At 35.1% G+C, this 16599-nt stretch overlaps 1 protein-coding gene and 1 long non-coding RNA gene across 3 annotated transcripts; one reads left to right on the forward strand and one right to left on the reverse strand.

Annotated features, from left to right (window-relative positions):
* Window positions 1–5483: 5483 nt before the first annotated feature.
* On the reverse strand, window positions 5484–16438 carry LOC121426773. 2 transcript variants are annotated; one of them, XM_041623171.1, is made up of 9 exons: window positions 16176–16438; window positions 13948–14059; window positions 13204–13365; window positions 11894–12070; window positions 10938–11011; window positions 10235–10432; window positions 7683–7910; window positions 6889–7032; window positions 5484–6151 (listed from the first exon to the last, which is right to left on the reverse strand). In XM_041623171.1, exons 1-9 carry the CDS (start codon window positions 16410–16412, stop codon window positions 6086–6088), a joined length of 1398 nt encoding a protein of 465 aa, XP_041479105.1. In that variant the 5' UTR covers window positions 16413–16438; the 3' UTR covers window positions 5484–6085. The 2 variants fall into 2 exon arrangements, with proteins under 2 accessions (XP_041479105.1, XP_041479104.1); XM_041623170.1 differs by having other exon boundaries at window positions 13204–13368.
* On the forward strand, window positions 14384–15763 carry LOC121426774. The gene is made up of 2 exons (XR_005971624.1): window positions 14384–15624; window positions 15729–15763. It is a non-coding gene; the product is annotated as an uncharacterized LOC121426774 (long non-coding RNA).
* Window positions 16439–16599: the final 161 nt, after the last annotated feature.

Below are 16599 nucleotides of genomic sequence, written 5' to 3' on the forward strand. Positions count from 1 at the left end.
AAATTTAAATACATCAATACTGACACGTACATATACATGATATCATATGCACAATAACATTGTACGCAATAGCGCACTTCCCCTTTAATGGTATTCACATGGTATGTTATATACTAAACCGAAGTAGAATTCACAGAGAGGCTTACCCTGAAAAAAAAAATCTGCAAAAATACCAGAAAAAATACAACATTATTGGTGAAGGTTTGAGGAAAATCCATCAAACATTGAGAAAGCTATTAGAATTATAAGTTTTTGATTTGTGACGTCATGTACGTGCAACTGCCCCATATTTGTTTTTCAGGAGCTGGTGTGATTTGTCTGAACATTGTTATACTCAAGGTAAAAAGAATTTTCGTTTTTTTTTTAGAAATGACAATTCATTGACTTTTTTTAAACACACAATATATGGGAAGCTGCTAGCATATGCATGACACCACAAATAAACAAGGCATAAGCGATTTTGTGTCTCACCCACTTGAAAATAACCAGAAATATTGTGATTTGCAAGAGCACGCAACAGAATTGTATCAAAACTTCATTGTGAAATGACTGGGAGGGAGTAACACTTGTCATAAGAGTCTTGCCCATAAACTTTAATGTTGACCTCAAAATGAACTTTGACCATATACCATTTGACCTCCAAACACAATAACATGCAGGTCTCCTAAGTACACCTACAACCCAAGTTTGGTCGAAAAGTGACTTACGGTTGCAGAGATATGTGTCATAAGAGAGTCTTGCATGACATAAACTTTAACATTCACCTGAAAATAACCTTTGACCTTAATACCATGTGACTTCCGATTGCAGCATGACATGCAGGTCTCCTAACTACATCAACAATCCAAGTTTGGGTGAAAAGTGACTTGCGGTTGTGGAGTTAGGCGTCATAAGAGAGTCTTGCATGTAACCTGAAAATGACCTTTGACCTTACCATGTGACCTCTGATTGCAGCATAACATGCAGGTACCCCTAGTCCATCTACCATCCAAGATTGGTTGAAAAAAAACATACGGTTGCGGAGTTAGGTGTCTTACAAGAGTATTGCATGTAAACTGTAACGTTGACCTGAAATTGACCTTTGACCTTACCATGTGATTTCCGATTGCAGCATAACATGCAGGTACCCCTAGTCCATCTACCACCCAAGTTTGGTTGAAAAGTGACTTACGGTTGCGGAGTTATGTGTCATAAGGTTTGTGACGGATGGACGACATTTAAATCCCTAAGTCTCGCCTTCACCTCCAGTGGGCGAGACAAAAAATAAAATAGTAGTAATTATTTGTGAAAGTCTTTCATGGGTTTTCCTAAAACCTTCACCAATTTTTTTAGCACATTTTTCTGCGATTTTTACAATCAACTTTTCATCAGGGTGAACTTCCACTTAACTGAAGTGCATCTGTGCGTCATAATCTCTTTATGAATCACCTCCCTGGCATAATGACACTTTCGTATAGTACAGAAAGTTAAGATACATGTAACTAAGCTTCCCATATATATCATCTCTTTGCACAAATTACATTTCCTCAAAAAATAACACATACACTAGGTTAATTACAGTGAAGATTAAGAAATACTTTGATACTCATATAAGCTTCTTTTACTTTTCATTTCTACCTACACAATGTCAAACAATATGTTTTCCAGAGCAAACAGAAAAAAATGTTTCTTTGTATTTTGAATCCAAAAACGATCATCCTTGTCACACCTTCACATGCTGATAGAACGAAACATAATGTATTTGTTATAAAAGTGAAATAGAATGCACGCTGACTTTTTTTATTGCTGAAATTTACAGAGGAGGTAATACTTATCATAAAATCCAGTTCAATCACTATAAGAAAAATATGTCTATTCAAAATAAGCTGCATGACATCATGTGAAAGACACCTTTTTACAATGGCTTATAAAGTGCATAAAATCAGTCACAATGAAGACATTATAACCCGGCCTACTTCCTCCTCACCAAGAGTTATTTGTTATCATTGTTACCTGGGCAGTTACAAGCTACTGAAACAACTGATTTTCATTGGTCGAGGGTGAATTTTTCAAGAATATGTTAAACAGGGTTCATGAAACAGGGCTCTTGGACAATTTAACAATAATTCTGACATGATCCTTTTAAACATTTGTTAATAATGTCCTTGATGAAAGAAATGCATTATAGTGTATGAAGATTATCAACAACAAAACGGTTCCAAACAATGACAAACCTGGGCGGAATACTTGGATTTGATTGGCAGAGAACAATGGTTACCATGGCAATTGTCTTTCATTGCAACTTGTCATCAATTACAATAGGTCCAGAGTTCAGAGAAATTCATTTACTCAGTATCACCAAAGGGGAAGTTCATCTGACCATAAGTTGGCTTTGATAAAGGCATCCAACTTGGAGGGAAAAAAATGGTGAAGATTTTCATAAAAATCAATGAAAGAGTGAGAGATTAATGCATTTTTAAAATAATCAATTTTTCATTAAGCGAGCAACTACCCCATGTCAAGTAAATATGAATTAATTTTAGTTCATGATGATTGATTATAGCGTTTCATAGAAGTGTGCATGAAATGATTCTTTTGTCTAGATAATGCAAAGATACTGTAACAAAAACATCTTCGATTTCTGAGAAAATTACATTTTATGGTCATACGACAAAAAAAGGAAGCTGCTTGCATCATATGTCTCTAGATATTGCTTATTCTTGTCTAGATATTTGGTGAACCTCTATACAATAATATTTATTTTAATCAAAACTAACTTACTCTAATATCTAAATCAATTTGTGTTTTTTTAGGTCCTTTGGTTTCTTTCTTACATGCACTCAATCAGGTATTAGCAAAATCACCACCACCACCATTGTATGACATGAAATTAATCAGACCAGTCAGTCCATAAAAACCTATTTTCAAATCCTATTAAAGTCAGCCTTTCTACAGAAAATACTCAGATAGAAAGTGGTAAAAGTTCAAAAATTGATATTTCTTAATTTCAAGCAGTTCATAATTTGTCAGTATTTACTTTGATGGAATCTTGCAGTTGTCAAGCACTGGACGCATCTTACAACCAGATTTCTCAAATACTGGTCCCTCCTCTATGTTTCTGAGGTATCAACAAGTTTGTTTCTTGCATAGTTTCTGGTAGTCTAAATAATTTAGGTGTCTTCTTATATTTCATTACAGGTAAATTTTCCCAAGAAAACTACTACTCTCTCGTTGAAAAATTGTAATATAACTTTTCTCATTGAAATATCTAAATAGGGAATATACTGGTAGTTAAGATATGAAACAAACTATCTCTGAGGAGTTCTATATTTCAGTTGTTCTGATATTAAAGCCTGTTTAAAGCTCCGGTATTAAAGATGAACAATATTTCTGAACCTCAAGAATCACCTAATACTTCAATCTTAACGTGTCGCAGATGCTGAATCTATTTTGACACTTTATTCTGTGATAATTTGAATATTTGACTTAAAAAAAATCAATAGCCCTCTCTTGGTATTGATTCAATATTTTCTATTAAAGGAATACTAATTCTTAAATTGAGTGTGATCTTTATCAGAAACGAAGATCATACATGTATCTTAGAATTTTCAGTCCATTCAATCCCTGAGAAGTGGTTTTAATTGAAAAGGAAAGTACAATGTAAATATCTCTATTTTGATCTGACACACATTAATACTAATATTCTTTTAAAATGCTTAAAAATAAATCCTCAATTTTTTTTCTTATCTCATTGCATGTACATGTATATCATAACAATTCTAGAACATGCTGGCTTGTGAGATGGAACAGTGATATACCCAAGGGAATTAACCAAAACTTTAAAGAGGCTTTTCAAAGACAGTGAATACATATTAAAGGCACAAGAAATTAATATCTGTGTATACATGCACACATGTATACATGTACATGCATATCATATGTAAGGTACACTGTACATAGAGTTGGAATGCATGATATTGTGTTTTTGAAAGACTCATTATTTGTTTAAAATCTTTCTCTCCTTTCCTAATGTCATTCTTGTTTTATCTCTCCTTTTCAAGAAGGTGAAATTTTCAGAGATGCTATGGCCCATATTCTGAAGTCAGGTTTAACTTAAACTCAAGTTTAAAGTTGTGGTTTAAGTATGGATAGCCAATTGTTACATAAATCACTAACAATAGAGATACCATATTTCAGCTCATTTGGCTCTCAAATCATTCATAATTGTCTAGGAAGTATAAAAAGATGATTTTCTTCGCCATTGATGAATCAGGAAAGAGCACAGCAAACATAAGGAACAGACAATTGAATAAAATTTTTGACACTTTTGGCTTCCCATAACTTAGCACAGAGTTAGACCATGGTCTAAGTTAAACCTGACTTCAGAATACGGGCCTATGTATTTACCCTGAAAAAATATCAACATTAAAATGAAATTGAGCAGTTTGATCAGATCATTTACCTGAAATTGTTAAACATACATCTTTATACATGTATGTTTGTACTGTATATGTAAGCATACATAAATATCAGCCATAATAATCAACCTACTAAAACAGAAACTCCACAAGATCATAAATCAGAGTGCTATACAAAATAATAAACTTAGGAGAATGACCACAATGTTGGATACATGTACATGTGGAGAAAAGGATATTTTGATAAATCAGAATTATAAATTAACATGTACAGTACATGTACATGTGTATGAAATGATTGAATAAGTATATTACAAGTATACCACAAATTTGCAAAATTTCACTCAATATCACTTGTACTATTTCCACAAGGATGACTTTAGAGATATAATATATATATATATTTTTTTTTGGGGGGGGGACTGAAATTATTTATTCAACATATACAAATTACTTTGACACAACAATTACAATCATACAACAATACAGCTTGGAGTGGAAAATAGCAACTAATGACAATATCGGGCAAAAAAGGGAGAAACTCCGCTTTCATAAAATACAATAAACTTGTCATATCAAGCACCTACTCTTTAACATTTAACAATTTATACAAACTAAAGATATCTTCGGAATGCTTTAATATGTACTTGATAAATTCATAAATTCACAATAACTCCTTGATAACATGCCAATTATCAATTGATATTTAAGAATACATCTACACTTTACCACCTCTGATTGGTTGTTTTTGGTAGACCATATGTGGCCCAGGCTAGGGCCTCAGGATCTTGGCTGTCGACCGCACCATTACGGCAAAAATCAGCACACATGATAGATGATGGTACCAATGGCCAAAATGCTAATTTGCACAATTAATTTTTCAAAAAGATTGTGTGCTTTATCCACAATGATCATACTATAAATATACGCAAATTTTCTTCATAAGTAATAATGATGAAAATATTAATCATTTATTCCAGAATTTTGAATTTCTGCTCTAAAGTTAGAAATAAATGTACCATAATCTAGATACTCTTTGTTGCCTTCTTAATCGCAATCTGATTTGAAAAAAAATACAACATTATATCAACATTACTTCCCTATGCATTTCAAAGGCTTTATGGATTTCTATGAATAAAATTCATTATTAGTATTAGAATTAAATCTTATGACTATAAACACTTCTGCAATCATACATGTACACAAAATGAATGTATGATATAACCATCAACTACAGAAACCTTGACTTAGAAGAGGTAACATGTTTTGAATAATCTGGTCTAAAAAATCAATTCGACCTCAGGGAATCTTTGGAGCAGAGGGTCGACTTGAAATGATGATTTTTATTCACTTGTCTGAAGCTCTGAATGTCTCAATATTTTTAAGTGTATGCTCTTCATTCAATATCGTCCCAGAATCAACCATACTATTATTCATTAAGATTGATCCAAATTTAATTTATTGTTGTTTTCGCTTCTTACAAAACAAAAAATATTCAGTATAAATCTAATTCCGTTTGACTTTACCTTGAGATTGTTGATAATTATTTTTGGCATGATATTGTAAACTCATTCATAGAAAAATATTGTGCATAGAAGTGTTTTCCAATAGGCATTGAAAAGCCATTCTCTATTGGGAGTTGATACCCCAGTTGTACTTCATATAACTGACCTTGAAGTCCTTGTGACCTATGACCTGAAGCAGTGATTTCTTCTTCTCACTCTCCCCATGTGCTTGGATATAAATACAGCAACCTGTCAAAAGCACAAAATATGTTAAAGAAGGATGGACCTCAGTGGCAGATACAGGATTCCAAAATAGAAGGGGTGCAAAGAACAAATCTGAAAATAAGAGGGGCGCACAAGACATTTTTTTTTACAGAATAAAAAAACTTTAATTTGGGGGTTTTAAAAATTATTTTTACATTTTGTAATTTTTTGAGGCTCTTTTTTTTAAACTACTTTTCCCCTTCTTTTTAAAGCTTTTTTTTCTTCATTTGGTATCCATCACTTCTACAAAAGGAATCATAATACTATTCATATGAAATGAGTGCCTTTTGGACAAAGATGGATTGACTGTAAGGCTGATCTTTTTCTTTTTACTAATAAAACACAAGAATCAATTAAATCAATTGTAGACTTTGAAGATCAGGGCCCTGTCTTACAAAGAGTTATGATTGATCCAATCAATCATAACTCTATAAAAATCCATCAGTGTCATAATTTTTTCTACAGGAATTTTGCAAAATGTCCTTTGTTAACAAAGGGAAAACTCCAAATTGTCAAGAATATAATGAATTTATGAATACACATATCTAGAAAACATTTTGAACAAACATGCATTTATAAGATGCTGACGTTGCTGGCTTTCCATAGTTATGATTGATCGGATCAATTTTAACTCTTTAATTTTAACTCAATAATCAATAGCTAAGTCTGATGCTTCAGGGACCTGGGGAAGTAAACCTTTACGATAAGGAAATAATTCTTACGTCTTTATCGTTCCTGCCAAAGTCCTCTCTGTACCACTTGAAGATCTGGCTGCACTTAACTTCCTTTTTGTCCACAATGACCTGGCACCCATCAGACCCTTCCAGGAAAGCTTCTGCTGCTAACTGTAACTCGTTCATAACATCCTAGGAAGTATAAACCAGATTAAGGCATGAAAGAGGTGATGATGATGATGGTGATAATAATAGTCATTAGTCTGTGAATAGCACTTATAATTTTATCATCTAATGTTTCTGTGCTTCCAAAGGGACCTTGGATATTTCTTAGGCCTGGCAAGCCTTTTACAGTGCACAATTTCCATTCTGCTGTGGAATGTGAACTTTAACAATCACATTGCTAGGGCTGTGAACCAACTCTTTCATCATCAGCAACACCATCAAAATCATCAGCATCACCACATCATCATCATCATCATCAGTAACATCATCAGCGTCATCATCATCGTCATCATCATCAGCAGCAACATCATCATCATCATCAACATCATCATCATCACCATCGTCATCATCATCATCAACATTATCAAGATCATCATATTCATATATAGGTATTTCAAAAACAAAAATACAAATACGGCAATGGCTGAAATATACATGTTTACAAAAGGTATAATAAAACAAAAATCATCATCATCATCCTCACCATCACCATCATTATCATCATCATCATAATCGTCATCATCATCATTTTTGTAACAATAGTATTAGTATTATTAAGAAAAATATGGAAATTCTTTAGAACACCATATCAATTGCTTAGAATTTACAATGCTTACTTTGCCTGAGTACGTCTTGATTGGTGGACAGCTCTTAGCTCCACAGACCAAAGCAAAGTGGATGAGCGGTTCCGGCTGGTCTAGCGCCACCTGGAGGCGAGGATCGTTCTTTGAGAAGGGTCTGGAGAGTGAGCCTAGTGGCTTCCTGTTCGCCCTCAGGATTCCATTCTCAATGTCGTTGAGAGAATACAGTTGACCACCAATAATGTAGCTCACATAGTTGAAGAACTAAAAGGGAGACATATAATAGTAGGCATCAACCTATGTTGTTGAGAGAATACAGTTGACCACCAATAATGTAGCTCACATAGTTGAAGAACTAAAAGGGAGACATATAATAGTAGGCATCAACCTATGTTGTTGAGAGAATATAGTTGACCACCAATAATGTAGCTCACATAGTTGAAGAACTAAAAGGGAGACATATAATAGTAGGCATCAACCTATGATGTTGAGAGAATGCAGTTGGCTACCAATAATGTAGCTTTAGTTGAAGGGAGAGAGATATGAAAGTAGACATCAACCTATGATGTTGAGAAAATAAAGTTGACCACCAATAATGTAGCTCACATAGTTGAAGAACTAAAAGGGGGACATATAATAGTAGGCATCAACCTATGATGTTGAAAGAATACAGTTGGCTACCAATAATGTAGCTTTACTTGAAGAACTAAAAGGGAGAGAGATATGAAAGTAGACATCAACCTATGATGTTGAGAAAATACAAATGGCTTCCAATAATGTAGCTCACATACATGTAGTTGAATAACTAAAAAGCAGAGCTGCCAACCTGAGCAAAAACATTTCAGTATTTTCAAAGCTGAAAATCAGTATTTTGGCAAGGAATCAGTATTTTCAAAGAAATACCATAGGACAACACATAAAACTGAAACTTGAGAAATCAGTATTTTGCATGAAACCATCAGTATTCTTCTAATTTTTCAGTACTAAATACTGAAAATCCGTACTACTTGGCAGCTCTGAAAAAGGGAGAGACATGTAGTAGGCATCAACCTATGTCGTTGAGAGAATACAGTTGGCTAATAATGTAGCTTACATAGTTGAAGAACTAAAAAGGGAGAGAGATATGATAGTAGGCATCAACCTATGTTGAGAGAATACAGCTGGCTTCCAATAATGTAGCTCACACAGTTGAATAACTTAAAAGAAGTGATATATTTAGTAGATATTATCTATAAAAGAGAAATTGTTTAGATCATACAGTCAACCATGAATAGTGATTTCATGTGCAAAGTGCAAACCCTTTACAAATTCTGTTACAAGGAGGTAAGCAAAAAAGAAAGAAATTCATATTTAAAGTAATAAAGTACAAAGGAAATTAATTTTAAATTCATAATTTTCTTAAAAGATTGCTAAGGCAGCTGCAAGGAATTTCTAAACCCATATTTAAGTTATATATAAAATATTTAGTCCATTATCTATTGATTTAAAGCAGAATTCTGATTGTCAGCATTTATTAGCATTATCATTGAAATCACATAAAAAATATTATAAAAAATAAACACTACCGGTTGACAGCTAAAGATCAGGAGGGGGGATGGGAGTCTCCGCTCTATGATCTATCAAAATAGCCCAGCCTAGTTAGGGTTCAGGGTGAAGCATGGACAGTTACAAGAATTTTCATTAAAAAATTACTTTAAAATCTATGAAACATATTGGCGACTGGCTGGAGTGCTCTACAGGGAGTGGAGGATATGCACAAATTGTGTGCAGGAATGGCTGATTGAATCCAATGACCCGGGTAATGATGAATCAAAGCTCCAAGATACCTACAACGTATGATTTACGCCCATTGCAAATAACCAGATTATCACTTGCAGTCTTCCATAGCACCCTATGAGTTGTTTTCAGACCTGTGTATCAATATGAATCAACTTTACAGGTCAAATCCACCCCAGAAAAATGTTGATTTGAACGAACAGAGAAAAATTGAACAGGCATAACACTAAAAATTTCATCAAATCAGATGTAAAATAAGAAAGTTATTACACTTTAAAATTTCGCTTCTTTTTCACAAAATAGTTATATGAACAAGTCAGTGACATGCAAATGAGAGAGTCAATAATGTCCTTGACTCTCTATTTCTTTTGTTTTTCAATGTTTGAAATATACAACATTTCATTTTTTTCAAATGTGACAATAGCCTGGGCCAACTTGATTGATCCATAAAATGTTAAGACAATGGTATATCTATATGATCAGACAGGAACAAAACTTTCTTTCACATGAAAATGAGGGGAAAATCAGAATATTTCATATTGGATATAATAAAATACAAAAGAAATAGAGAGTAGATGACGCCATCACTTCCCTCATTTGCATACAGACCAGGATGTGCAGATAAATTTTGCGAAATTAAGCGAAATTTAAAAATGTCATAACTTTCTTATTTTACATCTGATTTTGATGAAATTTTCAGTGTTATGCTTGTTTGATTTTCTCCTTTTATACAAAACAACTCTCTGTTGGGGTGGACGTGTCCTTTAATTTCCATTGTAGGAACCTTACATGTATGATCTTTGACCTCTAACCTTGTATCTCTGCCACAGGTTCTTTGGGGGTCCAGAAGTCACATAGCCGTGAATGACAAGGGCGTTGTAAATGTTGATAAAGAAAGCAATCTTCTCCTCCCTCGAAGCGGACTTCACATCCACTCTGTAGAGCTGCGCTGTCATCCGGGTATAGGTCTGGAATTGTGAACTCGCTGCTATACCCTTGTAATTCACTCTCTAGGAAGAGAGAAAGAAAGAGAAAGAGAGAGGCAGAGTGAAACAAATTATGCACAGTGGACAAATTTGCCATATTGTTGCTATTTGATGTTCTATCCTACATGTTTATGTATATGGAGAATTCTAAATGGACAAAATTCACATTTATTCGCCTTTTTTCATCAAAGCTCAAAAACAGTGATAAAAAGAAATTAAAAATGTCTACGTAACAAATACAATAGCAAGTTGCCCACACTAGGAAGAAGGGAAGAATGGCGAGAAAGAGAGAGGAAGACAACAGAGGAGAAGAGGGATAGAAAGAGAGATAGGGAATAAACAGGTTTCTTAGAATTATATCACGTGTCAAGAGAGATCAGAAATCGGAGCATGAAAAAGGGGTCAACCTACTACTGGCATGTGCATACATCACAATATACAAGTGCCCACTCGCGGGGTTTTGTGGATAGACCCTTTATCATTCTGCAATGCATATAATGAACTACACTGTAACGTAATGCTGTCTTACCTTACCATCTGAAGAAAGATATTCATTGTACAGAGAGAGAATAAGCTTCCTCATATCTTCCCCAAGATCTGAAGCTGAAACAGAAAAAAAAAACAATGAATGCAATCACATCACTATTTCCAAAATTCTTTTCTAAAGCATTGGATAATTGTGACCCATTCGTACGAGGCTTTCCAAACAAGCTTTAAAAAAGCTGTGTGTTGATCAAATTGATTGAACGTGGAGCGTTGTGGCCCAGTGGATTAGTCTTCGGACTTTGAAACAGAGGGTCATGGGTTCGAAACCCAGCCATGGCGTAATTTCCTTCGGCAAGAAACTGATCCACAATGTGCTGCACTCAACCCAGGTGAGGTAAATGGGTACTGGTAGGAAGTAATTCCTTCAAAAGCTGTGTGCACTATGAACGCCTAGCTTAGCCGGGTAATATAGGAGCGCCTTGAGCACCTACATGTAACAAGGTGGATATGTGTGCCATATAAATACCCTATATTATTATTTATAGTCAGGACTCTAGTACTGATACTGCACAGCTGTATTGAGCCTTTCAACTAGTTGAGGTCATTAAGTACCAAATTTTTCTTTTGGCAATTACCAATGCAATAATAAATGGCCTGCACGTTTTCTCTAAAACCAGAAAAAGGTACAGGTCTCAGAACAGGGTTTTCTGATTACACAAATCTGTGATACTCAGAAAGGCTCTTAACCTAACCCAGAATCATAATATTTTGGCATTTATCAACTAAAAAAGTAATTTTATTCCCTAAGTTCATAGAAAAGGTGATTTTAGGTCTTGAACACTAATGCAGCCTAAGAAAGAGTACACCGAATCCGCATTGATTTTCTCAATTTTTTCTTTATGATCAACATTCCAGTGGTGGAATCAAAGATTGTGTTTGGAGGCTCATGCAACAGGTTACAAGTCTATTATTGATACCGCAATTTCAACAGTCACTCACCGGGTCTAGCTTCACATTCACTCGACAATCCTGAATTAAGAGCAGTATTCTCATCATGTTCTAGCAATCTTAGAAGGCTGTCGTTGTCTTCAAACCGTCCGTCATGAGATCCTTTCACAGTACTCGCAAAACCTTGATCGATCAGATCCTGCCCGCTAACGATCCCAGTGGATCGGTCTATAAAGCGAATAGAATCAATCAAATAATAGAAAGAATGCGATTAAGTACCGGCCACACAGAAATGTTGTTCGTGCTAATAATAATTATACAACTCCCAAGAATGTTCTGTAATCTGATTGGTCCAAATCGAATCACATGATATTCAGTGAATTGCACTATTGCATCCAAAATGCACTATTCTGCACTCTGATGTCATACCAAATGCACTATTCTGACGTCAGAGTGCAGGAAAATGCGAGTTCTGGAATTATCTAGAATTTAGACCAAATAGAGTGATGTATGATTGAAAGATGAGATTAAAGAGAAATTCCAGCAGTTGCAGTAAACACTGATTTCATGAGAAAGTCTGTAAAACAAGGCTTAATTGTCAGTATATCATCGAGGATCTAGATCTGGTACAGTTACATTAACTGAACTTTGTGAAATCTTGAAATCTACGCTGAAAAATGTTCACAACAAAGATCCCCAACACAGATAAGCGCACGTGGGACAATGTATAATTATTGCTTAGGGCGTCGGGCCCGACGCTCTACCCGAATCCTGTGCTTATTTGCTGATTTCTCAGCAATTACGCAATTTCTTCCAGAATCATTTGGCACATGCGTTTTATTTATACAAACAGACACTTTGGTAGCCATTTCATTGGATTCTGTACGAACTCATTTTGATATCGTTACCAAAACTAGCATTTACCTTAAACCACTAGACCACAACACCTCCGCAAACAGAAGCCCTGAATAAGATGCCTAATGTCACAGCAACACATTATTTACATCTAGGATCAACGTTTGACATCACAATCAGTTAGATGTGCCTGGGCCTAATTTACGGCTCTACAACGTTTCTGAGTGGCTGGTACAGACTTTTTTCACACTGCAAAATCTCTGGTGTTAATCTAACACCAGCCCGGAATCTACATAAGTCCACACCAGAGAATGGTTAAACAACACCAGTTTCGTTTTGATCTAACACCAGATAGGTGTTTATAAAACACCAGTAGTATCAAAACAAAATCGGTTTGATTCCAAGCTGATGTTGTTTCAATACTTCTCTGGTGTTAAATCAACATCAGAGTTTTTGCAGTGCATCTCCAGTCTATGATCAAGTCTGCAAAAGCTGTCAGACCTTACCCTCAAATGATTTTGCCTTCACTATCCAGTCTACAAACTCTCTCGCCTGGAATGTGTTCTTGTAGGTTGAAAGGCCTTTCCGATGATCTTTGATAATCCCACTCATCTTCAGCTCTCGTATCAAGACGGCGTACTCGTCTAGCTCACAGGTGAATTCCAGATCTGCTAAAAATACAAACAAGAAATAAAATGAAATCACACATTGCTCTTTTGAATAATCATTTAACTGAATCATATCTAAGAATTTTAGTAATTTTCAACAATTATGAAACAAGGGAGAGGAAAGTGGTACATAACTTAATGCATAATTTACTGTCCAGGGAATAAGGCTGTTGGTTTCTGTAAAATTGTACTTGATTTGTATTACTTTATATTAATTGTATTGTTTTAAATGGAAATGGAATAAAGAATTTAAAAAAAAAAACAAGCATTTCTGCATGCCCAATATTTACAAATTCAGTATTGGACTTACTGTCCACAGCCACAGATTCTCCCCCAAAACATGTTCTATGTTTTTAGGAGAAATGAAATGGTTTAGGAGTCTTTTGAGAAGAGAAACAGAAATAGACCCCAATTTTTTTACTAGCTTTAGATATTCCAATTTTAAGAATTTCATACCATATATAGTGTAAATCTTTAACACAACACTTTTAAAATAAATAATCTATAGCTTTATCAAGTCTTAATACAGATGCTACAAAACACGAAAATGTTCCGTTCTCAATCATAGATACTTTGTCTTACCACTTTTTTCTTGCTTCATTTCTTTAGCATCTGGTATGTTCGGGGCATCAGGAGGAGCCTCATTGTTCCGCACTTCATCAATCAATGGATTGAAATTATCCTTATCAGCAATCTAATTAAATGGAGAACAAAAAATATCATTTAGTTATTAGAATATATTTATACAGGTACTAAAAATCAGTAAAAAGCTGTTTTTCATCAATCCTGCGATGACAAAATATCACAGCTACAACAAAGAACACCAATATAGAAATGAAATCACACTAAACAGATATTTTCACATAAAGCCAATTGCATGAAAATAATAAAATGTTAAAGTATTTTTAAAGCCATGTTATGCATGTAAGTATTAAGTAAATTTCATTGGAAGAAAAATTCCATATTACAAGTGATACACCATGTCATAAAAAATAAGCAGGACCATATATTATTCGGCATTCTCATACTTTATGTCCCAACAAACTTACCATTGAAAACGATGACCTTTCTCCGTCGACCCAAATTATTTAAAGTAGTTCCGGCGCAATGTTTACATTTTTAGCTAGCTTCAACTCAAGGTGAACTTCAGCCAACTTGATTAGATGCGCGGAACGCGCATAAAGACAGTTGGCTGACCTGGGAATCCAGGATCAACTCTCTTATTTATACTCATACTTTATGTCCCAACAAAGAAATTTCACTGTGCGCGCCTATGGTGCGCGTTATGTCTACTATAGTGTGAATGGGGGTGGGGGACATAAAGTATGAGTATATTAAGAGAGATGAAGATTGGCTTTCAAGGTTAATGAATCGTTTTGAGATCTCATAAATATACATGGCTAGCTGTCAAGCTAAAATCGTATTAGGAAGACGGTAAGTGCGGCTTGAATTGAAAAACAAGGGGAAAATGGGGTTTAAAATATACACGTGCTGATTACGGCTTATGAATTCAGCAAAAGGTGGGGGACATAAAGTATGAGTATATTAAGAGAGATGAAGTTTTGTTTTCAAGGTTAAGCCAACAAGATTAAATGCGCGGAACAAGCATAGTGTGAATGAGGTGGGGGACATAAAGTATGAGTATATTAAGAGAGATGAAGTTTTGTTTTCAAGGTTTAGCCAACAAGATTAAATGCGCGGAACAAGCATAGTGTAGAGGGATGAAGTTTTGTTTTCAAGGTTTAGCCAACAAGATTAAATGCGCGGAACAAGCATAGTGTGAATGAGGGTGGGGGACATAAAGTATGAGTATATTAAGAGAGATGAAGTTTTGTTTTCAAGGTTTAGCCATCAAGGTTAAATGCGCGGAACAAGCATAGTGTGAATGGGGGTGGGGGACATAAAGTATGAGTATATTAAGAGAGATGAAGTTTTGTTTTCAAGGTTTAGCCAACAAGATTAAATGCGCGGAACAAGCATAGTGTGAATGAGGGTGGGGGACATAAAGTATGAGTATATTAAGAGAGATGAAGTTTTGTTTTCAAGGTTTAGCCAACAAGATTAAATGCGCGGAACAAGCATAGTGTGAATGGGGGTGGGGGACATAAAGTACATAGTATGAGTATATTAAGAGAGATGAAGTTTTGTTTTCAAGGTTTAGCCAACAAGATTAAATGCGCGGAACAAGCATAGTGTGAATGGGGGTGGGGGACATAAAGTATGAGTATATTAAGAGAGATGAAGGAATTTGGTATCAAGGTTTAGCCAACAAGATTACATGCGCGGAACAAGCATAGTGTGAATGAGGGTGGGGGACATAAAGTATGAGTATATTAAGAGAGATGAAGGAATTTGGTATCAAGGTTTCCCTATCCAACAGGGTTAAAAGGAGGTGGGGGACTTAAAGTATGAGTATATTAAGAGAGATGATGGTTGGCTTTCAAGGTTAATTAATCGTTTTGAGATCTCATGAATATACATGGCTAGCTGTCAAGCTGAAATCGTATTTGGAAGAAGGTAAGTGCGGCTTGACTTTTTAAAAAAAACAGCGGGGAAAGTTATTAGCTTCCGCGTATGAATTTCACCCGCGGATGAATATAATTAAGTGACGAGGTTTGTGATAAGTGACAAGGTTTTGAACAGCCAATGGTAAGAAATTGAGATCGAAAATCTGTTGGGACATAAAGTATGAGAATGCCGAAGCTCAATCTACACTGCACAAATTGACATAAACAACACATAAAGCGCAGTAGATGGGACTGAGGTAAAAATGTAAATAACAAAATTATGACAGGGAATGGTCTACTTACCAAGGCTTGTAAATCATCAAAGCCACCAACATGCCTTGCGTTAAAGAAGATTTGTGGAACTGTACTCCTACCAGTCCTTTCCCGGACTTCTTTCCGTACTTTTTCACCATAAGAATCGAGGTTAACGTCCAAATAAGGCAATTCAAGATCTTGCAAAGTCTGTTTAGCTCGCATGCAGAACGGGCATCCAACGATAGAATATATCAAAATTTGGCCTTTAAATTCGGAATTACTCATGATTAGTACTGTCGGTTTGAAGTGCAACTAACGGCCAAATCGTGGTTTGCCCAACTAACTCAGTGTCTAGCATTAAAATTGATCTGAAGTTTCTTTAAGTCTCCCGATTAGCAGTTAAGCTCGTCCCTACCTATGCCCTTGTAATTTCGTATAAAACTGATCTTGTTCTCACAGGAGTCGCTGTGAT

Source organism: Lytechinus variegatus, chromosome 13 (assembly GCF_018143015.1).
Source record: "Lytechinus variegatus isolate NC3 chromosome 13, Lvar_3.0, whole genome shotgun sequence".
Classification (NCBI taxonomy): domain Eukaryota; kingdom Metazoa; phylum Echinodermata; class Echinoidea; order Temnopleuroida; family Toxopneustidae; genus Lytechinus; species Lytechinus variegatus.

Bases quoted from the DNA above. Each gene is read 5' to 3' on its own strand.
- LOC121426773 (XM_041623170.1), bottom strand. From the start codon at position 16,412: ATGAGTAATTCCGAATTTAAAGGCCAAATTTTGATATATTCTATCGTT. The intron at 14,060-16,175 runs GTAAGTAGACCA...CCATTTAATTAG, and splicing joins TTGATGATTTACAAGCCTTG to ATTGCTGATAAGGATAATTT. The intron at 12,071-13,203 runs GTAAGGTCTGAC...TTCGCTTTATAG, and splicing joins GAAGGCAAAATCATTTGAGG to ACCGATCCACTGGGATCGTT.